The 23,813-nt window shown below is 38.4% G+C and overlaps 1 protein-coding gene and 1 pseudogene across 1 annotated transcript; both read right to left on the reverse strand.

The window, feature by feature from the left end:
* Positions 1-761: 761 nt before the first annotated feature.
* Positions 762-13,407, reverse strand: LOC146482625 (uncharacterized). Its single transcript, XM_085106940.1, has 7 exons — positions 13,065-13,407; positions 9,970-10,212; positions 6,634-6,960; positions 5,455-5,796; positions 5,139-5,189; positions 3,723-3,845; positions 762-2,266 (listed from the first exon to the last, which is right to left on the reverse strand). The coding sequence occupies exons 1-7, from the start codon at positions 13,150-13,152 to the stop codon at positions 1,809-1,811; spliced, it is 1,632 nt and encodes a 543-aa protein (XP_084963066.1). The 5' UTR covers positions 13,153-13,407; the 3' UTR covers positions 762-1,808.
* LOC146482626 (uncharacterized protein KIAA1958-like) lies at positions 7,461-9,164 on the reverse strand (annotated as a pseudogene).
* Positions 13,408-23,813: the final 10,406 nt, after the last annotated feature.

Here is a 23,813-nt window from a genome sequence, read left to right on the forward strand (position 1 = left end):
TCAATAAAGAACTTTTCCTTTCTTCTTACTGCAATTTGGACATCGTCGTTGTTCTTTAGTGCTACACAATGGCAAATGTAGCCGAGAAGCATAGTAAACTTTCAATAACAAGTCGGGCTTACGAGTATCATTCGCGATAGCAATGCCACGATTTCTCAAATATTTTCGCAGTTTCTCGACATTCCATACATTTAGCTCTTCCATACTGAACTTTTTTGTGTTTTCATCCGGTTGATCAGCCATGACTAAATGGTGATTAGAAAGTATAAACAGCGCTGTCAAATGACAGCAATATTAAAGCGCGTTCAGTCACGCAAGCATTCTTTGCCCCCTGGGCATCCCATAATATACTGTAAAATTAAGTTATTCAAAATGGCCGCTGTATCGGTAAAAAGGTCTATGGCGGATGAAAATTCGTGGAGTTTGAGCGCAAAAAAAAAACGCACTTTCCTTCATCTTATGAGGATATAACTTGGAAATCATGTACTTTAGGACATAAACTACCAATCAACCGCAAATAAAAGGTATTCGACAATTTGATCGTAGTAGCACTTTAAAGGAGGATCCTTAACTACCTTGCGGCTTCTGGTCTTTTGGAAAGCGACGACAAATCATTGGAGAACGCCATCTGGAGTTTCTTTTATGACTTGAAAGCTTCGCATTAAAAATAGATTCTAAAATGTTTATATGCGCGTGGAATAATTTCAAGAAGTCGAAGTCGAATTGAGCAAGGTAAGTGGTTTAGTGGATTAGTCCTTAATTTGTGCTTGTATGATATGATTAGTAGTAAGCAGCGGAAACGTCGCGAGCCACAACTTAGCTGACTTAATTCATCGTCAGACAACCGATTATTTTTTAATTACATGTTTATTAATATTGTTGTTGATGATGAACTGACTTCTGCAGTTGCATAACAAACGAGGAGGCATTAAAAACGCTGTTAAATATTTTCCCAGGGGAATAATCTTTCTCGCTTCTCGCAAATGTAACTTTTGGTCGGGTTAACTGTTAAAATTTAGCGCAAATTTTCTGAGCGATGAGACTAAAACAGGACAATATGTTCAAAATAATAACACGCCGTTAATTGTTCATCGTCCGGTTGCCAAAGAAAGCGGAATTTGCTACCTGTGTGGACTTTGTCGAAATTTGTGTACAAATGCTAAAAGAACAAACCAGTGTAGAACCATCTATTTGATGCCGCTCAAAACTTCAACTAAAAATGGACTGCCTTTAAATTACAAGTTACATAAACATTACTAGTATCAGCGGGTTCCGCTTTAATTTGTGGCAATGGAGCATAAGGCTGGGAAATAGAATTTGCGCCCTGTTTTCGGTTATTTAGAAGTACTTTCATAAAGAGTATAATGATTTCCTCCAGCGCGAGTTTAAAAGTGATCAAGTACTTTGCTAGTATTCCTATTTATCTCTAAATACTCCTCTCCGAGCGGCTTTCGATTATTCTCCTTTTAGTTTAGCATCCAACTGTACATGAAACTTGACAAATCTGCAAAATGTGCGCAATAATTGCTACATCTTATTTCATTATTTTTGCGTACTACTTAAGTTATTACTTTAGTTCCAGTATTACTTATTATTTAAATTTAAAACTTGAGAATGTTTTGTAAATTAATTACAGTATCACGGGTTTTTTTTTTGTTTCTATTGGTCCCAGGTGATCACGTTATCAGCTTTTGATTGGTTCTCTGCCCAGATATTGTTGTTTTTCTATATCCGTAAACTGAGTGGATGACGGTTTGAAAATGGGTTAAAGACAATAACTAATTACTGCAAGGTACAACGGGACTCTGTCAAATACGCGGTCGGGCCTTCAGCTTTTCACCCTTCACTGCGCACAGCAATTTCTCCTCCCAGTTTTGCTTCTTTGCGTGTTTCTCAAAATCTAGCAAAATATGATTTCTCAAGGCGCCAGGCAATCGCCTTTTGTTGAACTTGTTGATCATCACAAGAATCAGTGACGAATCTCCCCTGTCTACCCCCCTCTGGATGGCCATATGCAGCTCTTCCCGACAGAAGTTGCTTGCCAGGTAGTTGTCAGACAAAACAATCAGCACTTGGCGGCTGCCGTACACGCTGTCCGCCATGTTTTGGATGATTGGCTTTCCCAGCTCAAAGTCCCGGATGTGAATGCTATATGGTATCGAGTGTTCGTCGAGGAGAGAGATCAGATTCTCACTGACCCACGTAAAGTCTTTTGAGCTGTAACTTATAAAAAGTTTGTTGTTTGTAATTTCCTCTTCTTGCAAACCTGCAAGGATTAACAAATCACCAAATTAATAAATAATGAATTCAGTTTTTACTATTGAAGCCTGTTTAGTTTGTACTGTGCATAGCAATCTCGACGTTAATAAATTGTTAGTGTAGTATTGTACTGTTTATGTAGATTTTGAACATCTCCCTTAATGAAACTAATTGAAAGCTTTTTTAGAAAATATTTAAACTGGGTTTAATGAGCCTTCTAATTCACTTTTAAGTCATGGCCTGTGTCTGTCGTCATGAAAAGGATTGTGCAATAGTCTTACTATCTTGTGTGTAGTAATTCTATTTGTATTGTTAAGTTGTTAAGTGGTATGACAAAGTTTGCAGAGATTTTCCAAACCTACTAACACATGACCTTAGTGTTCGTTTTCCCTCCCTAACTTTTTCTCAATCCCCTCTTAAACCCATTGGTTATGAACCCGTGTACTCTTTTACCAGGGTTGTTCTCCCCAATTTTGTCATATGTGTCATATCTTATCTTTCACATAATAATAATAATAATAATAATAATAATAATAATAATAATAATAATAATAATAATAATAATAATAATAATAATAATAATAATAATAATAATCTTTATTACATGCCATGGTACAAATATTTTCATCCTGTATGGAAATATGAAATACTTAGTTCGTTTGTTACTTTGATATTTACTCTTGTCCTTCGTTGTTTTAAATCCTGGTTAGTTCACTATATGTTACCTTTAGTTACTAAATGTGTGCTGGGTCAATAATGGGAGTGAAGTGCAACCTCAACTGTACTTTACCCCACAATACGTTCTATGGTAACCATTGGAAATTGTACCTCTCGAAGATGGTACCATCTATTGTCCTTCCTTAAGGGCAACCCTCTTCTGGTCCACCCTATATTATACTCCAACACAGGTTCCCCTTAGAGACACCGCTCCTCCATGAGTCACGCTCTGCCTTCTCTGCAACCCATGTTTTTCCACAATAATCAGTGTTTTCAGTTTTTCTTTGCTTGCCCTAACAGTCTGTAGTATATCTCTCTTTAGGGCAACTAGCAGCTATTTTTTTGGCCGTAAGCATTTAAAATCAGAGTAAATTTCAAATACTAGTTTATTCATCACAATTGAGGGTTAGCGGCGACTTAGCTTTCCTAAGTCTTCCACTGTAGCAAGGTTAGCAATTATTGAAAGTGAATTAAAGGGTCTCATTAAGTAAGAAAATCTCTAAAAGTTTCGCAGAATGTGCGAAGACTACCAAAATTCGTCATCTTCTAACCATGGTTAATTAAGAGACCTGGCCAGTCTCTGGTAAACTTGAACACGGCGTCAGCTCATAAGGTCTGGCTGGGGCTTAGGTGGTTTAAGTTAGCGAGTAGTCGCCAGCTGGTGGCCACTGTTGTGAATCACCCCCTAGAATCTGGAATTGCGACCCTCTTACTCATTCAGCTTTGAACGAAGCGTTTTTACTTACGTTTAAACTTCCTGTATGTCCCCTTTTTCTTGACGTAGCGAAGCACGACTATCATGATCAGAATAAAGACACCCCCTGCTGACAGAATACTAACGGGCAAGATCCACCTTCTTGGTCTGGCTCCTGCGGAATATTAAGAAAAATCGTGAGATTTCTCGTCTTGTGATAATAGGGTTTGTTATTCTGACTTATTCCCGCGATTTTGTAGATGATGGATAAAACATATAGGCTTTATTTTCGCGTAAACACCACGTGTACAAACAACTGAGAAAAAGATCTTAAGCAAATATAATATAACACTAAAAACAGATTCATACGGCGGCGAAAAGACAGAAGGAAGGAAGGAAAGTACTTTGGAAACTATATCAATTTTTTCAGCTCATATTTTGGTTTGAAACTGACGCGTCTTTGACAAATGTAGGAAACAATTTAAAAATATATATTCCTTAGATTATTTTATTCTTGTTGTCTCCGTCGTTTCCCCATACAATTAGCTTCCAATGTCGCTTTATATTTTCCCGATTTTCCCCTGAAATCGAAACGATGAAGGCTTGCGAAATATGCCATTTCCGAGTTGCTTTGAACCTCATTATAAAAGCGAGGCTTCGTGTATATATGTATATTGCCTATTTCGTGAAATTATATGAGAAATTAGAGTGAAAAAGAGTAAGACCTATATTCAGATTCTAAAAGGGAATCATGAGCTAAAACGGCGTTGTCTTCCACTGGTCATAATTCTCGCTTTTGAGGGGTCAAAATACACTTTTGCAACGACACATTTTTCCATTAACTTCGTGTTCTCCAAAGTCCATTTTTATGGTTTGAATCTGGAAATCTATTTACTATTATTGGCAGCGAAAAGTTACTAAGTTGCAATAGTTGTGGTTCTCTTGTTGGAGAAATTTATTCCTGTGAAACTATGGTCCAAACTCGATTGTTATGTTGTAAAGTTTGAAATACTGCGCAGCGTAGTTAATTAATGAGAATTTAAAGATTACAAAATCGACGCTGTTAAGAGAGTTGGTTGAAACTCTGTTAACATAGTCGATTATATAATCTTTAAATTCTCTATGTTACCGCCCTAAAAGTCCTGGGTTTTTATCCGTTTTGCTCTGATATTGGATATAGTTGTTACATTATGTAAAATAACATAGATGAAGGCTCTCGTCTATTAAAAAGAAACTAATTACAAAAATAATATCACGTGACAATTGTTAAAAGCCTGTTTTACCGGCTTTCGGATACGCAAACGTCATTCTTTTAGATCTGAAAAGGCATGAGTTTGAAAACGAGGGATGAAAGATAAGGTACATCCGTCTGAAGTAAAGAACTGAACGAGAGAGACACCAACGAGAGAGACACCAACCACATTAAAACTACCGAATAGTAGCTCCACGGCAGGGTTAAAGCACTGACCTGAGTTTGCAGAATGATTTGGCGGAGCTGTTGTTGGAACCTGTGAAGTTACTGAAAAGTAAAAGTTGTACGTTAGGAAGTAATTCGAATTAAAAGTACATTTTTTATCGTCCAACGTATAAAAATTACTTTTGAATTGCTTTATACTTCAAGCAGGACAGTTTTGAATTGATATATCAGGCGCTTCTTGAAGTTACAGTGCAGCGTGAGTCAGTCTGTGTTTCTGTCGGTCAGTCAATCATTCAGCCACGCAACCAACCGATCGACTGAAACAACTAACTGTTGCTTAAAATGGAACTGAAAAAGATTTTCTCACCATTTTGCCCAGCTCGAGGATACACATGTAACTCAATGGACGCTGAGGTGCTTTTCCATTCTCGTTCTCTTTTACAGAACATGATGTGACAGCTGTAGGTCCCCTCGTCATTATCCGTAACGTTCAGAATGGTGAGGATGAAAGCTGTCTTGCATTTGCTGTGAGTTTTTAATTCCCTTTCTTCATACTTCCCAGCGGATTTTAATGGCAGTGATTTGTTGTTGAAATACCATCTTAGATAGCATTTATTATAAGAATCAATCAAGCACTTTAGGGTGCTGCTGGTAAAGACTGTCGCATGAGTCTCTCTAGACTCAGTCACTGGGCTGTCGTCTGATGGACCTGTGTTAAGAACAATTTCAATTATTACTGTACTGTTTTATGTTCCAGAATCATTCATTGTTGCTCTGTTTCGATTTAAATAATCGCGCCCTATCCAACAATCTACGGGGTTAACTTCTACGAGGTTAAACGCGAGATTCCCGAAGCCCTCCAAGGTTAAAGGAGACTATCACGCAAATTTGATGACACTTCAAAACCCAAAAATGTTTGTTTGTCAACAGAAATTGTCTAGTTTTGTTATAAGTTAATTATTACCCCCACTGCAATAAAACTGTCGATTTGTGCTTCTGGCAAGAGACAGAGTAGGTCGGAATGGATTGAAACGTGAAAAATTTTAAGCTAACCTTTTTCAAGTTCTCGCACTTTTGTTTCGAAAATATGTTGGAACAGATCACGAGTTGTTCCTTTCAAAAACTGAGTTGATTACTTTCCCCTCGTTGGTCTAGAATTGAATATTAAGTAGCGAAGTGAAGGTCTTATTCCAACATTTTTAACAAAAGAGATCAAAACCCCATGAACCTCCCTCTTTCTATAATAGGCTGTTGTTAGTCCAACAATAGATAGTTGTGAAGAAAAGTAGGATACATCTTAACTTTGGCGGTCTTCTTGGATCTAGCACCAGGGCCCTAAAACTTTAAAGGCGTGCATAGGTTTTCGAATACGCGTTCACGAAAAACGTCTTAATGTGAAAATGTTGTGTTAATTTTGAGACGCTTTATGAGTAATGCGTCCTGTTGACGACAATAAAACAAACCCTGGACTCTAGAATGGCATTCCTTTGCACGAGTTTAACTACTTTAACTACTTTTATAGAAGGAAATAAACCAGGTCACTTACATTCATATATCACCTCCAACTGGTCGGAGTGGCGGTTACTCGACCATCCATTGAAGCTATTTTCAGCATTACAGAGGTAATATCCTTCGTATTCCTCCCGGGCTGGTGGAAAATGAAGGGTAGTTTCTAAAGTAGCGTGATCACATTGAGACAGGCTCTTTTCAATGTGGTAAAAACCTTGAGATCCATTGATTATTTGTTTACCATCCTTGAACCAAACTACACGAGGGGGAGGCCATCCCTTGAAAGAGCACTTCAACAAGAAGTCGTGACTGTTTGTTGACATAATCGTTGGGGAAGTCGATGTGAAAGTTCGCTGTAGTGTATCTACGAGAAGAAGTAGATTATAGGTGTAGTCGATTGACCATATTCCAGCTTTGCAAGTCGACCTGGTCGCCTTTTAAAGCGCTTGCTAATTAATGTCCTCAGTCTGCTCAGGAGATACTAAATTAATCGGAAGCCAACCCATCGCGCAGAATGCCTGGATATCATGAATAATTCATAGCCACTGAAGCGGCAAATTCGAATGCGATCGCGCTTTAAAGAGCTATAAATTAGAGAAGAATGGGCCGAAACTAGGCAACTAGGATCCACAAAATTCACTTTCCCGAGTCTCAGAAATGATCATCTCAAGGTTCACGTACGGCGTCTTGAAAATCAAGGATCAGTCTACAATTTGCACTAAAAAAGAATGAAATTGAGAAAGTAGAAGTTTCCGCGTGCATCCATTTAACAATTATCCTGCGAAATCGCGCGGAATATCGCCTGATACTTAGCCGACGAGGCCGTAGGCCGAGTTGTCTAAAACCAGGCGATATTCCGCAAGATTGAGCAGGATAATTGTTTTATTATTCAACACATTGACAACACTTGAAAGCACAGGTTTATAGCAGAAAAGATGTACAGACAATCTTTATTTGTCAAAAAAGAAAACTTGTAACATTTCACCGCGCGCGGAAATGCATGAATGATAGTGGCAGCTTTGTTCAAGTTTGAATGAAATCGAGAGCGTTAGCAGAACTTCCATCAAAATTGAGTTATTCGCTGAGTGTGCCAGTCGCTCAAACTAAATTCCCACAAAGTCAGCCTGAAAAGTTATAATTATTTGTTATGTTGAACGCGCAGCCAAAAAATGAACCATGTGGCTGCTGCTGAACCTGCTGAAAATGCTGCTGACTGAGATGAAACTGCTGGTTAGCTTCTCGCAGTGGCACTGGTGCTGCTTGAGCTTCGCTTGCTGTTGGCGTTTCTGTTGAAGCTGTGCTGGCACGTTCTTCTTGACCAGAAACAAACGACGAAATGATGTTTGACATTTGTTGGAACTGCTGTAGTGAGGGTCTACTGTTGTAGGAGTCGATGCTAGCATCGCATTTGTAGCCAGTTACTGCTCTTATGCGGCGGGCTTCGATGTTTTCTTCACCGAGAACCGTCACTGTTGTTGCTCTGATGCAGTGGTTCGTCAAGTGAGGAACGATACTAGCCTTGGAAGTCATCATCTTCATCGTTTCTCCATGGGGTCTCTCGCCTATCGGAGAGTGGCAGAACCAAATGGGGTCAACTTCTGGATTGAACTTTCCTGCATTAAGTGCTCGAGGCTTTTGGTAGAAGAAGTCTGCATCAGGGTGCAAATGAATTAGATAACTTTTTACAGGGCATCTCGGCGAACCAGGAAGCTCAAACATTTTCGCGTTTGACTCGTCCTCATTGTCTTGGATTCCGCCTTGGTAATTTTTTTGTGCTCGACAAGAAACCAGCCACGCTGCGGTAGACTTCATAATACTGGTGACCATTTGGGGTTGTTCTCAAAACGAGCATCTGCTTGGTCATTTTTCTTTGGTTTTCGCGACCTCGCTTGCCGAAATATAAAGAAACATAAAACTAAAGTGTGTTTAGAAGCTGCGACGGATTTTTTGTGTCGGCTGGCCGAGCTGACCGGAATGGAAAAGCTCCTCAACGATTTCTCGGGTGAGTGTTTCTTTGTGTACAACACCAGCAATTTCCCCATCTTTCCTCAGAGTTTTGAGAAACGCATCCAGTGCCTTGTTTGCTTGCACAAACTCTGGATCCGTTATGATGCTGAACGGTTTTTTTAGCTCTGTACTTTGTAAAGATCGATCGAGACCAGCTCTAATACTTCTGAGAGTGATTGCTTTGTAGTATCCTCCATCTTTTTGTCTTGCAGAAAGATAAAATATCTCGAGGCATTTTCCGAGCTCAATTTTTTTCATTTCTTCAATACGAGTCGAGAACTCTGTTTGTTGCGAGAACCAATCTAAAAGGTTGTAGTTTCTGAGCCTTTGTTTGAATACAGGGACTAAACAAAAGTCTTGCCAAAAACGTGGCAACATTTTTCGCTGAACTGTAAACCAGTTCGTAAACGAAAAAGGTAATTAGGCAGTTAAAAATTTTCACTAACCATTACAAATCTTAACAGAAAACTTGGTTGCTTTCTTCGTGTTTTCTGCGACGGCACTATTGATAATTTGATATACATCCGAGGTCGTTACTTGTTTAAAGCGTTCGGCTGCCATTTTTCCCCCGATACACGAAAACTACGTATATCGCAGGATATCTGTTAAGTGCGGACGACATGTATTGAGTTCACCATGACCATATTTGGGCAGTGCCACAATGTGTTGAATGATAAAACTTGATATACGCACGATAAGCATGAACCAATATTAAATATAGGTAGGTATTTTATTTATCCACAGTACACAGATCAGTACAGGACTCCTTTAAACGTGAACGTGCCAAATAACTATAAATCCAGTGCCTATCTGGCTGGTTATTATGCATGTGTTAATTTTCTGACTTAAGTTCTTCATGTTCTTATTCATGACTGCTGTTCTCTTTATGAGATGCAGTATGGAAGAAGAAAAACGTATTGATAATGCAAGGTAGGGTAAGGCAATTAAGTTGCACTACATGCCTAAGTGGTCCACACGGCCAGAGCTTAGCCTGGTTTATGTTGCGTTAAGCAGCTAGGAATATTGCTACTCTCCCCTGGATGGGATGCTAGTCCATCGCAGGGTTACTCCCAGCAGTTTAATTTGTCACCGGTACCCATTTATACACCTGGCTGAAGAGAGTGTGGAGCAAAGTTTCTTGTCTAAGGAAACAACACAGCAATGCAGTGACCAACCTAGCACAACGACCCCCGGATCTCCCGACCGTCCGATCAAAAGTCCGACGCGCTAACCACTACACCACCGCGCCACCACCCTTATTAATGCAATTTGGGCTGAATATAAGTCTTGCTATACCTGTTCTTTAAGGGTTTTATAATTTCATGTGTGCTTATATTGCGGCCAACTAGAGTGTAGATTAACTTACGTGTGAAGTATATACGGGTTGTTGAATTCCCTTCCTTTAAAATCAGACCATATTTGGGGTTAATCGTTTTATTCACTTGTTCCCATCTCTTGCCAAGTGTTGTTCCATTATTTCTGATCGAGCAGTTGAGAGTCACGTAGGAATCTGGTTTTACTGTCTGAGTGGCATATTGACCATCACGTGAGAAAGAACAACTGGCAGCCGCTCTTATTTCACAGCCCAGGCTTCCCACGGATGAGGCATCTGCGATCAAAAGAAGGGAAAAAATTGTTTCAAATTTAAAACTAAAGATTAAGATTCCAAAAGTAACCGTGCGCTAAAATTATTTTGTTTTCCTTGCAAACCAAATTTTGAATAAGGGAATGATCATCGCAGTTACATACGCAACTTAAGCAGTTGCGAAAAGGAAGCCTGAAAAAAATTCGGGCTTGAACGGGAACCATGACCTCTGCAATACCGGTGCAGTGCTCTACCAATTGAGCTATCAAGCCAACTGGGAGCTGGTCATTTTGTGAATTCGTCATATACCTGTAGAAGTGATGAGATGAAAGTGAATATATGAAAATCCGTGCATATGAACTGCGGGAAAGATAGAATGAATTGAATACGTGAGTGATCATTTCAGACGGGAGTGAATATATGAAAATTCATTCATATTAACGGCGGAAGGAAGAATGAATAAGTGAATGATCATTTCAGTTAAGTGATTATATGAAAATCCATTCATATGAACTGCGGAAGAAAGAATGAATACGTGAATGATCATTTAAGTTAACTGAATATATGAAAATCCATTTATATGAACTGCGGAAGAAAGAATGAGTACGTGAATGATCATTTAAGTTAACTGAATATATGAAAATCTATTTATATGAACCGCGGAAGAAAGAATGAATAAGTGAATGATCGTCGCAGTTATATACTGAAAAAAATTAAGGCTTGAACGTGATTCGAACCCATGACCTCTGCGATACCGATTCTACGGTTATATCACTAATTCAGAAATTGAATATGCCCTGCTCCCAGTTGGCTTGATAGCTCAATTGGTAGGACCCTACACCGGTATCGCAGAGGTCATGGGTTCGAATCCCGTTTCATTTAGAATAAAAATAGTTTAAAGAAAACGACAAAACCTTTATGTTTACAAAACATGTTTCGACAGAGACTTCTGTCATCTTCAGTTAGTTAATGTACAAAGCGTTGGAAGTTGAATTTATAATAAGTGGTTAAATGCTAATAATGATAAACGGTGACAACAAAATGAACATGAAACGTGATAATGTGAGAATTATAAGGATAATTTTAGATTTATATGGTGTAATTATCCTTAAAATTCTCACATAGTCACGTTTCATGTCCATTTTGTTGTCACCGTTGATCATAATTATCATTTTTGTCTACTTATTATAAGATGACAGAAGTCTCTGTCGAAACATCTCTTGTAAACTTAAAGGTTTTGTCGTTTTCTTAAAACTTTTGACTTGCCTACTACTATCAAGACCCTTAAGAATAAAAATAATAATTACAAGTCCTCAGTTCCAGAGTAAAATTTGCGAATTGTTGTTTGAAACACGACCCGTATTCCTGGTTACAGAAAATACTTGAATTAAGGTTACCGTATACCTTAACTCGGGTGTCTCACATCCAAGCGATGCAGAGCGTCCGATTTAAACTGTACTGTACCTAAACTCCTGCATCAAATTAAAGTTTATAGAGCTGGCTATCAAACTATATCAAGAATTTCGAATAAAATGAATTATCGAATTTTTAGTGCTTTTTTCTCGAATCAATTTTTTTCACTAAAAGGGGATACTTTAAAGATCCAAAACTCAAACAGAGATAATTTTTTCGTTTGCCTTCAAATTTGGACAGTAGCTAAATTAACATATAAACAACAAAAACATGTCTGCGAAATTTTTTTTTTCAAAATATTTTTTCTCCGAAAGCGATTTTTGTACGATCACTCCCCATGTTTTTAATCCTATTTCGAAAATGTTCTGTAAGTTTTCACTGAAACGCCGACACGTTTTTTTAGCGCTTTGGGTCTGGAAACTGAGAAGCAAATTAAATAAGCGAAAAACAAAATTAGCTCTGACTTCTAGCTTTCAAAAGGTGGTTCGGAGGTGTGAAAAATTCGAAAATTTACTTTATTTCAAAATTCTTGGTATAGTTTGATAGCCAGCTCTATTAGCTTTAATGCGATACGGTAGTTTAGGTACCTACAGTTTATACCGGAAGCGCTACATTGCTTGGACGTGAGACACCTCTAAAGGTATATGGTAACCTTTCTTGCAAAAAAAGGAAGAAACGAAAGAAGAAAAACAACAAGAAATCAGTTTCAGAGAAAAAGTTGTGAGTAAATTGAGATATCCTTGCAGGATTTTCATCCCTGCATTGCTGGTTGTTAGTGGTAAAGACGCAAACTTATTCACCAACAATTTAGTAAATTTCTAGTGTTAATTTTTCGTTGTTGGTGAAAGATGATGGGTAAAAGCGGATCCCAAGCTTTAGAAAATAGAAGAACCGTAACCAGGAATCATAATCATCGACAAAGGAACTATCTGTATAAGAAAAAACGCTTGAATCTTGGCACACAGACAAAACGATTGCGGCCGCTAAAACCTCATGCCATTCCTTTAATATGTTTTTTTCAGTTGTTAATTTATGCCTACTATTCACTATATTTAAATTTGTAATGTTTCACTTTTAACACATCATTGTTATCCGTCGAAGGTAGTAGACAAGCTACCGAAAGCTGATAATCTTTTACAAATGATCTTGCAGAGACCGCTACTCTGTATTGTTAAATCTGAAGTGTTTCCTCACTCGTTGACGGTTGGTAAATTAAGCATGGAAAGGATAAAGAGAAGCCATACAAGTGGAACGATCCGCGGGGAATACTGACAGTGAGATCCTTTTCAGTGTTCACTGTGGAAGGAACTGTGGTTCCAGAACTGGGTCATGATTTCACATGCGCGAAGTTGCGTGTGTTGTCTTGGCGTGTGTTGCCTACTGCTAATAGATAAACCCTGAGGGTGCCTCAACACCGGACAAATACCTCACATAAAGGACACAGAGTCACTCATTTCACATACCTTTGACAATCAGACTTGACCAAACACAAAGCAAAAAGAATTTCATGACGCAGAATATGAAGTCTTTCTGTAGATGATCTTTCTTCATGTCTATGATCTAGTATTATCGATTGAAGTTGATCTTTAGTGATTTCACCACCTTTCTCAATGTCTTTAAGCCATCCTGTATATATTTTCCTTGTAACTTCGCCTACGTAAAATTTTCCGACCCCAGTTGGTCCAATCACGTCTCTTCAACAGGAAACATATGTTTTCAATATTGTTTCCATCGATTACACTTAATTGTTTTGTTCTGAGATCCCTAAACTAGGTTACTAATAAACAGTGTACACTAAAATAGAACTGTAGTCGTGCATTTTATAATTACTTTCATTTTATGGTAAAATCTTTTGTATTTCTTGCTCGGCGCCAGACAAAGAGAATGAAGCATAATCGAACCCACTGACGTCGGCCAACTCGAAACTTGTCATAACAGTAATTTGTGTAGGTGTCATGTTATCTTCCGCCTACCGTGGAGAATAGAGTGAATTCGTATAACCCTTTTCTTATTTCTCTTACCTTTTATTCTTTTATGCGAGTGTAAATAATACACGAAGACCGGCTTGGGTACGCACGAGCGATTCACGACCGTACTCTCACGCTGGTGTGCGAGCGAGGGAAGAAAAGAATAGCTCATTTGGGGATGAACAAATGTTCATGATAATCAGGAATTTGAAGTTATCACGGCTTGAGTTTGGTGCGTGGTTTCTTTATTATTTTTCCTCTTAGCATCATTACCATATAAAATAAATTTCAAGAGACAGTTGGGTGAATCACTTTTCAAATCGACGCTGCCATCTTTGGCGATTTTTCTTTTTATTCTTACGACCTGTTTACTTGGTCACGTGAGAGTTAAGCGCGTTTAGGTTGGCAAAGAATGGGGAGTTTGAGAAGTTACTATGGCAACGGCAACGGGAACGTCCAAAATAAGAGCATTTATAAATGACAAAAACAAATGCCCTGCACATGCGTTATAATTTTTGGTACATTTCTTCGCCACATTCAGTCGAACAACAACGTGAAATGACCAAATTCAAGGTTTTGTGGAGAACGTGAGCGCGATGACGGCGAATAAATTTTTGGTTCTTTGTTTCAACTTGAACGCCGTTCCCACCTGTTCTGTTACTGGATAGGTGGTTAAATTGCACAAAGTTAAACGAATTGGGACGATCTGTAAGTAGTGCACCTTAAGCAGCGACGACGACAACGGCAGTGTCAAAAAACAATAGTTTTAATTTGCAAAACACTGGCTCTGCAGGTGTGTTATACGCTTTTGGACATTTCTTTGCCGTCGTCTGCAAAACAACACCTTAAAATGACCACATTCAAGGCTTCATGGAGAACGTGAACTCATAATCATTAATTTTCATTTCTCTCTCTGAACTTTAAGTCGCCCCTACGGCGTTATCTCCTGGATAGTTAAGCCACATTGTATTATAAGAAATTAACCAGTAGTAATTTATTCAGAAAATGCGAAAGTAATTTTACATTAAGTTCCGTTTTCGTTGGCGCCGTCACCGTTTCTTCGTCTATGGCACACTCGGGTAAATAGTGTGCGATCTCTCGGCACCTGATCTTTCAACTTCGAACAGTTTGAATAAAAAATTAAAGTGTAAGCTGTTATCCCATCCAACAACAGAAAGAAGCACAAAATTAGAAGGTTTTTACGTTAAATTAAGCCTTTGCCAGCATCATTTCAAAGACATCTCTCCGATAAAGAAGTGTGGCCTTTTTTGATGGAATATATGCACCCCGAGCAGGCTAGCGCTAACACTCGACTAAGAGCTAAAAACTAGCTTCCCTCCTTACCCTCTATTCCTACAGCCCAATACTGAGCCGGAATGTTTAGTCCAATTCTACGCAGCTGAAACAACTTGTTTCTTTGTAAAATATTTCAGCTGGCCAGACCATGCTTATTCCGGTATACTAAATGTTATGATAAAATTTTGAGTGACGCATATGCAATAATCAATGTTCGGAATAACCAACTTCGGAATAAAAATGAATATTGAAGTATAAGTTTTGGACATAAAACAAAGATATTACTGATGAAGAATGATGATTTATTGCAGCGGCAAATCGTTGTTATTGGTGATCATGCAGAATCTATTATTGAAACGTCCGTTGCCGCATCACACCCGCGGCCACAATTAAAGCTGATTGTCTAAAAGTTTGTAAACTGTAATACCCTTAGTACAGCAAAAATAACAACAACATTCGTCATTGATGTAACCTAATTACCATTCGCATGCGTCAGATGAATATATGTTAACCTCATAAAATCCTACCGTCCACGCATACGTTTTCCCGCGCTAGACGTTCTTAGTACAGCAAAAATAACAACATTCGTTCTTGATCTTACCTAATTACTATTCGCATGCGTCAGGCATGTCATGTGAGCATATGTTAACTTCATAACAGAATTTATTCCGAATACTCTTCCCAATACAGGAAGAAGTTTTGCGAGTATTTTCCAATTCAAATCTTTGTTTCATTACTGAAGGTAAATTATTTTCATTCCTTCGATTCGATATTCCGAACGCTACTTGTAATTTTTAAAATCGAAAGGAATAATACTATTGCTCGTATTTCATATCAAACGGAGTTCCTGGTTCAGGTTTTTTTGTTTGTTTTTTTTTTGTTTTTGTTTTTTCTGTGGCCGCCCGCTTCAAGCAGCTGTATTCATCTCAAACTCGTATCCAAACTCCATCAGGTTTCTACGCAGTTCAGGAATCTTCTTTTCTCACTGATAGTCGGGCGAAACGTTTGAAGCTTACTTTTATTCTTGTGGGACGTCCACTATTTTTTTGACGTAATAATTAATTCTACAAAGACAACCTTTACTGTTATAAAAATATATTCAAATGCAAGATCCACCGACCACGGCTGCCACTAGAAACAAGAAAAGTAAAACATTTTATCCATTCGTCAAATAAGGTACATTTTTAAGATATACTGTCAAGAATTTCGCGATTAGGGACAAGAAAGAACATTAATAGACGACATTTTCGAGCTCATTTCTCCACCCCCCCCCCCCCCCAAAAAAAAAATAAATAAATAAAATAAAACGAGTTGCTCGATTTCTTGAAAATTAACGAATTATGTTGCCTGGGGGAGGATGGGGTTCTTTCCGCCTACGCTCTCTGATTGGTTGAAAAATTCGCGCCATTTTCTCAACCAATCAAGAAATAAAAAAAAGATAATAAAAATAAAAAAAACAAAAATTAAATTAAAAAAAAATCAAGAAATAAAAAAAAAACCAAAAAAAAAAAACTGAAAACAAAAAAAATTATGCCGTCCACGCATACGTTTTCCCGCGCAAGACGTTCTTTTCTTTGATTTACCTTGATTTCTGATTGGTTCGTTGTGTTATTACGTTTTTTGTGATTTTTTTTTGTTAATTAGAATGTTAATTAGTAGCTTTCGTTGTGGTTTTACTACACTCGATAGAATCTAAATGAAGATATATCCGGTATTATTAAATTCTCAGCCTCGGATGTTGCATTTCTAGCGTTCTGATTGGTTCACTAAATCCCGGTTATCAGCTCATATACCGTAGTGATGTTCGTTTCTGTCGCTCGGCACCACTCAGCAAAACATTTGTACAAATGTGCACAGCTCTTATACACTTCTCGACAAGCTTGAAGTTTAAAAACTTGCACTGAATGCTTGTCTCAGTGAGGTTGTACCTCGAACACTTTAACTCGGCTTGCCTTAAGTGTTTTAAAACGTCTGCGAGGAATTTAGTTCAGCATAAAAATGCCGCCCTTGATCCCTTCCTTCGCTCGGCACCACATGCACGACAAAACATTTGCTCAAATGTGCACAACTATTACGCTTCTCGATGAGCTGGAACTTCAAAAGCACTTGAATGCTTGTCTCAGAAAGGTTGTTACTCGTACACTTGAACTTTTCTTGAATTTGAAATGTCCGGCTGTGTCCGATCTACTTCGCGTTTGATGTTTCATTCAGCTCCGTTCGCAAAGAGCTGGGCGTGTCATGTGATCATTACATTGTCGCTTTGGTCGGAAGTTGCCTCAACATGCGGTCGTTTTAATTTGAAAGAAATTTTTACTTCAAATTTAATTCAGTAAACTTCAACGGCAATATCCAATCAAGGAGAATTTAATAAAACAATTATTCCATTCGCGCTTGTTGGATATGAGATTGGTTATAGCCAACTCGTCGCTTCGCGCCTCGTTGGCTACCTACCATCTCATATCCAATGCGCGCTCAAGGAATAATAGTTAATTATATGATAATTGAATGTAATACTAGTCTTGAATCGCTATTTTTGTACCTTTTTCCATACTATAGTCCCTGTTTAAACGTAGCATTTCACATGTGCCGAATTTAATACCTATTTGTATCGACTCAAATTATTAAATTCGACGTTTGATTTAGACGTCGAATTTATAGAGCCGCATTTAATTAATTCATGAGCGAGTTTTGTAAAGTATCGTTCCCAAGTCTCGTTTTCATTTCGAGTCTTTTCCCGCGCTATTTCAAACAAGGCCGGTAATGGGAACTTTTCACTTTCTCTTCTTTTATACATTTCGCAAGCTCAGTTCGTGTCAGTAGAAGAAGAGAAGACTCATTGGGCGAGTGCATCCTGGAGTGCCCTCGTTGTTTTCAAAAACCGACCAAGTCATGCAAAATGGAATAGCGCATTTTAAACATGTGTATTTGGTGAAAAAAAACAAACAAACAAAAAACAACAACAACAACAACAACAACAAGAGCTGCACATCGCATCCGATTCCGCCATTTTGTTTCTTCCGATCCGCGCATGGTATAAAACATACTAATTTGTGCATTCTATTCGGCATATGTGAAGTTCGACGTATAAAGCAACTGTCGAACTTGTGTCGAATATTCGACTGCACAAGTCGAAGACGCGGAAGAAGTCGCATTTAATTCAAATCTGTTGAATTGAACTGATGATTTACACGTCGAACTTCGCATCCATTTATAATTAATTCCTGAATTAGATTCGACTTTTAAACCGAGCCTAACAAACGAGCATCAAAGGGACAATACAAACAATTACAACGATTTCATTTCAAGTCTAAAACCAGCCAAGTTTTTCTATTTATTTTATTCCTGTTATTGCTATTACAGAGAATGTACGGGGCAAAACAAAACAGGAAATTCATTCTGTTGCTCCTTTGGACTTTTATGAATGGGGAAAGTTACAAAATTATTTATTTGAGTATAGATGTTCTTACTTTCAGTTTACATACCAATCGGTTCCTATTACCCATTATGCATGGTCTTGATACCACTATCCATGATTTAATGTTGTGGTTGTTTTTTTGTGTGTGTTTTTGCGAACTTCATTCAAACATAGTTCATAATTAATGTCTGAAATTCACCGTTTTATGTCCAAGCCCCACCATGTATATCAAAGCGAAGTCTTAAGGCCGGTTTAAACGGTTTCAATATTCGCCCAACATTCGTTCAACAAAAGTTGAACGGATGTTGTGCAAACTTTGGATGAACTGGGAGTGATCAAACGGTTTCAAGGCCATTCAACATTTTCAAGAACAAAGGAAATGTTGAAGCGATGTTGAATGAAAGTTTAAACCAATTTAAATTTTGATTCAACACACTTTCAACAAGCTTTGGTTCAACAACTGTGTTGAAGCAAATGTTGATCTGCTTTCATGGTGTACAAGTCGATGAATAAATTTTAAATGAGATCGTGAAGTTCAGTTAACCGAACTAGAATTGATGCCAGTCATTGATTGTTCTGGTGATATACATAATGTAACAACGTTAACGTGCCTCGACTGAACGGCGTCTAAATTTGCATTTCACACCCACAAAGGTGTAAAATGTTTTCGTCTCTTCCGTTCTTAGCGTGCCCAATCGTTTTGTTGATCAGGTGAACAAGTTATTACCAATCTTTATATGGAATCAAAACCACCAAAAATTAGAAGGTCAACAATGGTCGGTAAAATTAAACACGGGGGACTCAATATGCCTGACTTCGAAATTACAAACAAATCTTTGAAAGCGGGCTGGGTGGAACGGTTTTTAACGCCAGAGACACAGTCCTGGAAGACGATACCATTAAGCCTTTTACAGGCGGTTGGGGGTTCCTTGTTATTTAAATGTAATTTCTCGCTAATAGCCTTAACAGATCTTCAGCTCCCACCACAATTCTATAAAGACGTATTAGGTGCCTGAGAAGAAATTGTTATCCATACTCCCAAAACGAGAAAAGAAATAAACGACGAGATCTTGTGGAGCAATCACCTTATTACAATTGGCGGAAAATCTGTCTTTTATAAAGAATGGTATAACGCTGGTGTAAGGAACTTGTCAGATATATTAAATGATGAAGAGAAATTCATGTCTTTTCCTGAGTTTACGAGGAAGTACACGATTAAAACAAATTTCCTGCCCTATTTCGGCTTATGTAATGCGATCCCAGCAAGTTGGAGGGAAACCTTAATTGTTGAAAACTTAGCCCAGTCCACAAGGGTTTCTTCCCGAACTCATAACTAAGACAATCATTAGAGTCGATAGTACCACTCCTTTTTGAATCTCTTCTGGTTCACGTTTCAGTATTCACTTTTACAACAGGCGTGTAAGAGCTCCTCTGAAAACACGCAAAAGGACGCTTGGTTTCACACTGGTACATTAAAAAATATGATTGGTCGTTGCTAGGTGATAATGAAAAAAGGGTCAATCAATGCCTGTCACTAAAATGTTCATTGTCTCTTGATGTCTGGACTTATTACAAACAAATGTCACGCACGGACACGAAGTCATTAAGTCTCCGACACATTCCCCCATGCCGCATTGTATGCAAGGGTGCATTTGCTTAAGAGGCTTAAAGAAAACTATTAGATGATTCCAAACGAATAAAAAGTCAAATGCAAAAAATTGCTAGCAATCACTTGTTTCAAGTTCATAATTGTTCAGTTTCTTCATCATCCGCAATCTCCTTGTCGTTCGGTCTGAAAATTGACGCGTCAGGGTTCAACTGCTGTTCTGCTCCTGCTGGCACTGTGGGCTCACACTGCAACTCTAGGGGGTACAGGTGCTGAACAGGACGCTCTATAACTCCTTTACTGGTTCCCAGCTGCACTGCATGGATGTGGCCGTCACGTCCTAGATAGGTCTGCTGGAAAACAGTTAGTGACCACTTTCCTCGATTCTTGGTGTCACTAACACTGTGTCGCCAACTTTGACTTGGTAGTTAGCTGTCTTGTGGCCAAGGTTATGGCGCTCTCTCAAGGCTCTCAGGTACTCACGCTGCCATCGGTTCCACATTTGATTTTTGCAAGTCTGCAAGAATTTACCTCGTTGCCGCAAATTCGTGTCTTCAATTCTCCAGGTCTGTTCCTCAGGAAGCTGATTGGTTCGCTGGAACATAAAGCTGGCTCGACAGTTACTGACATTTGCAGCTAGGGCAGTAAGGTCCTGATTACGTATGACTCTTATAAATTGCTGCAGAGAGGGTTGATATCTTATTCTAGGAGTGAGATCATTCCACAGTTTAGGCCCTAGGTAACGAAGTGAGTGTTTTCCATGTCACCGAAGAGAATCGAGGTTGAACAAATTCTCATTTCCTTAAGTAATACGAGCCACTGTCTAATAGCCCTTTTCACGGTTGATTTTTCTCATTTGCATTACAATGTTATCCAACGTAGATGCGAGGCAATTTCGGGCTAAAACTACAAAATAGCCCGAAATTGCCTCACATACATGCTAGATTTCATTGTAATGCAAATGAGCAGAGTTAACCGTGAAAAGGGCTATTGGAAAAGATTACAAAGTCTCTGTGGCAGTAATTCATGCTTAATCTTATACGTGAAGATGGCAATGTCCTGTACTCGACTGTTGTATAACGATGGTATGTCTGTTTCTGCCAGTAGTTTCTCGTAGCTAGAATATTTGCCCTTAAAACTGCCCTGAGTCCTCTTTCTTGTAAGCGCTCAAGCTTTCTCCTATCGCTTGCCTTGCAGAAGTGCCAGGTCAAGGTGGCAGCAGCTTTATATAGCTGCAGCTTAGCCGCTTCTGTTGGTATCAGGTTTTTCAGTCTCGTAAGGACCCCAACCCTTTGGCTTGCTTTTTTACACACGTTGTTAATATGATGGTTAAAGTTTAGTTTATTAGCTTCTCTGTCGACTCGATTTGCTGCCTTGCATACTCATGGTCGGATTTGTTATCTCTCTGCGATTTTTTAATCGATTACTCGCCATTACCGGATTTCTATCGGCGACATGTTTTGACAAATATTTGCTTCCGTTTCACGTCACAACAAAGTTCTAGCTTTCCTATCCTGGTTGAGGTCACTCTCAACGGTCTTTGTCCAATTTTTTATTGGGCAGTTTTCCTTTCCCGCGAAAATTTGCCTGTGTTTGTCCGCTTCTCGCAAAAACAGTTTGAAAACCTTTGTTGACCAGTCGCTCTCGCAATGGTCACACCACTCGATGACGTCAATCGTGGGTCTATACTCTATTTACACACTCCTCTAGACCAATCAAAACGTACAACAAAAACACTGAAACCCGCGAAAGCAGCGTTCTTGTATTGACGTCACAAGTCTAGTATCCCCAGTCTCCCTCCTTGCGAGGTTTTGTACTCAACCGGAAGTGAAATTACACGTATTTGTCCGCCTCAAACGAAGAGAAGAAAAATTGATAGGGAATTTTTTTTCGATTTTCAGACGAGAACAACATGAAGATTCGATCAAGCAAATAATAAAAAAAAAATCTGTCATATACACTTAAAAGAGAAAATACAAACAATTTCAAAGGCTTCATTTCAAGTCTAAAACCATTTGAATTTTTCGCCAAACATGTTTTTCACAATTATTTTATTCGTGTAATTGTCATTACAGAGAATGTATGAGTATAGATTTTTTGACATTCAGTCTTACATAAAAAAGGTCCCGATTAGATCAAGCGAATAAAAAAAGTCTGTCATATACACTTAAATGCTGAAGTCACAAAAACAGAGATTTAAGACAAGTATTGGCCTCAATTATTATATAAACCGGATGTGCCTTCATAGATTCTATCGAGCGTAGTTAAACTAAAACGAAAGATACTATTCGAATTAACCAATCACAACAAACGTAAACAACACGACGAACTAATAAGAACTCAAGGCAAATACATGAAAAGAATGTCTAGCGCGGGAAAACGTATCCGTGGAGTTCGGTTTTTATCAGCTCTTGATTGGTTGAAAAAATAGCACGAACTTTTCAACCAATCACAGAGCGTCGACGGAAAGAAACACCAAAGCAACATAACGCTTCAATTATCACAAAATCGAGCAACCGTTTTTGTTTTCTTTTCTTTCTTTTCTTTTTAATCTCGAAAATAACGTCGATTGGATGAAATGAAATGTCAAACGTTTTACTTTTCTTGATTCTGCGTATGTGGAAATCGTGGCAGGTGGACCTTGCATTTTATTATTTTTTTATAACAGTAGGAGTTGTCTTTGTAGCGATCATGTTCGCCGTTAATTATTACGTCAAAAAATAGTGGACGTCTCACAAAGAATAAAAATAAGCTTTAAAGGTTTCGCTTGACGATCAGTGAGCTAAAAAGATCCCAGAACTGCTGGTGTGCGCTGACGTAGGAGGCCGAACATTTTGGATACCCGTTTTGGAGGATTACAGCTGCCTCAAGCGAGTGGCCACAGTATGAGTCTTAACTCTCTTGACAGCTGGTGAAAGAGGAAACATAAAAGAGGATCTTCGTTTCATTAAGAACAATGAGAAAGAGTTTTTTTTTTCGATGTTAAAAAATAACAAGTAACGTTCAGGATATCGAAGGAAAGAAAATAATTACCTTCAACGCTGAAACAAAGATCTTCATTTATCGGGAAGAGTATTCGAAATAAATGTGTTAACATAAGTTAACATATGTTCACCTGACGCATTCGAATAGTAATTAGGTATATGCAGACGGGAGATCAATGACGTATGTTGCTTTTTTTGCTGTATTAAGAGTATTGGAGTTTTAAGTTGCAGTTTACAAACTATGTGACAAATGCTTTAATTGTGCGCGGGTGTGATGCGGAAACGGATGTTTCAATTACAGATTCCGGTCACCATTAATAATGTTTTGCCGCTGCTATAGAGTATCATTCTTCCTCAGTAATATCATTGTTTTATTTCCAAAACTCATGCATCGATATTCCTTTTTGGCTCATGGGAAAATTGATTATTATTAATATATTGCGTCACTCAAAATTTTATCAGAAGTTATAGTAAAATCTTATATAGGAGGAAGCCTGGTCTGGCCGGCCGAAATATTGTACAAAGCAAACAGTATATGTTGTTTCAGCTGCGTAGAATTGGACTAAAAGTTCCTGTTGGGCTGTCAGAATAGAGGGTAAGAAAGGAAGCTATTTTCAGGTTATAATTAGTTCTTGTTCGTCTGCCTCGGAAACAACCCGTGTGAAATAACCCCATAAAATTCCATGGAACTCCTGATGGAATTCCATAGAAAATTTTCCATGGAAATCCATGGAATTCCACAGAATTCCATTGGGTATTAGGACATGGAATTCCATGGAGTTCCATGGAAATAACAACAGGCTAGGGAGCTCCATGAAAATAGCTCCATGGAGTTGCTGCATGGAATTTAACGGAAAATTTTCCATGGAATTCCGTGGGCTAATTAAGTTCCATGGAACAAAACTGCATTCTTAATGAATTTCTATGGAAGTTGACGGAAAGAC

This window comes from Pavona decussata, unplaced genomic scaffold, assembly GCF_977016875.1.
Source record: "Pavona decussata unplaced genomic scaffold, jaPavDecu1.1 SCAFFOLD_45, whole genome shotgun sequence".
In the NCBI taxonomy this organism is placed as follows: domain Eukaryota; kingdom Metazoa; phylum Cnidaria; class Anthozoa; order Scleractinia; family Agariciidae; genus Pavona; species Pavona decussata.

What these genes read in the sequence shown, in the direction of transcription:
- LOC146482625 (XM_085106940.1), bottom strand. Translation starts at nt 13,152, where the DNA reads ATGAAGAAAGATCATCTACAGAAAGACTTCATATTCTGCGTCATGAAA. An exon ending in GTTGGAGGTGATATATGAAT is followed by an intron (nt 5,797 to 6,633) that starts GTAAGTGACCTG and finishes TTCTTAACACAG; the next exon opens with GTCCATCAGACGACAGCCCA. An exon ending in TCCTCGAGCTGGGCAAAATG is followed by an intron (nt 5,190 to 5,454) that starts GTGAGAAAATCT and finishes TTTACTTTTCAG; the next exon opens with TAACTTCACAGGTTCCAACA.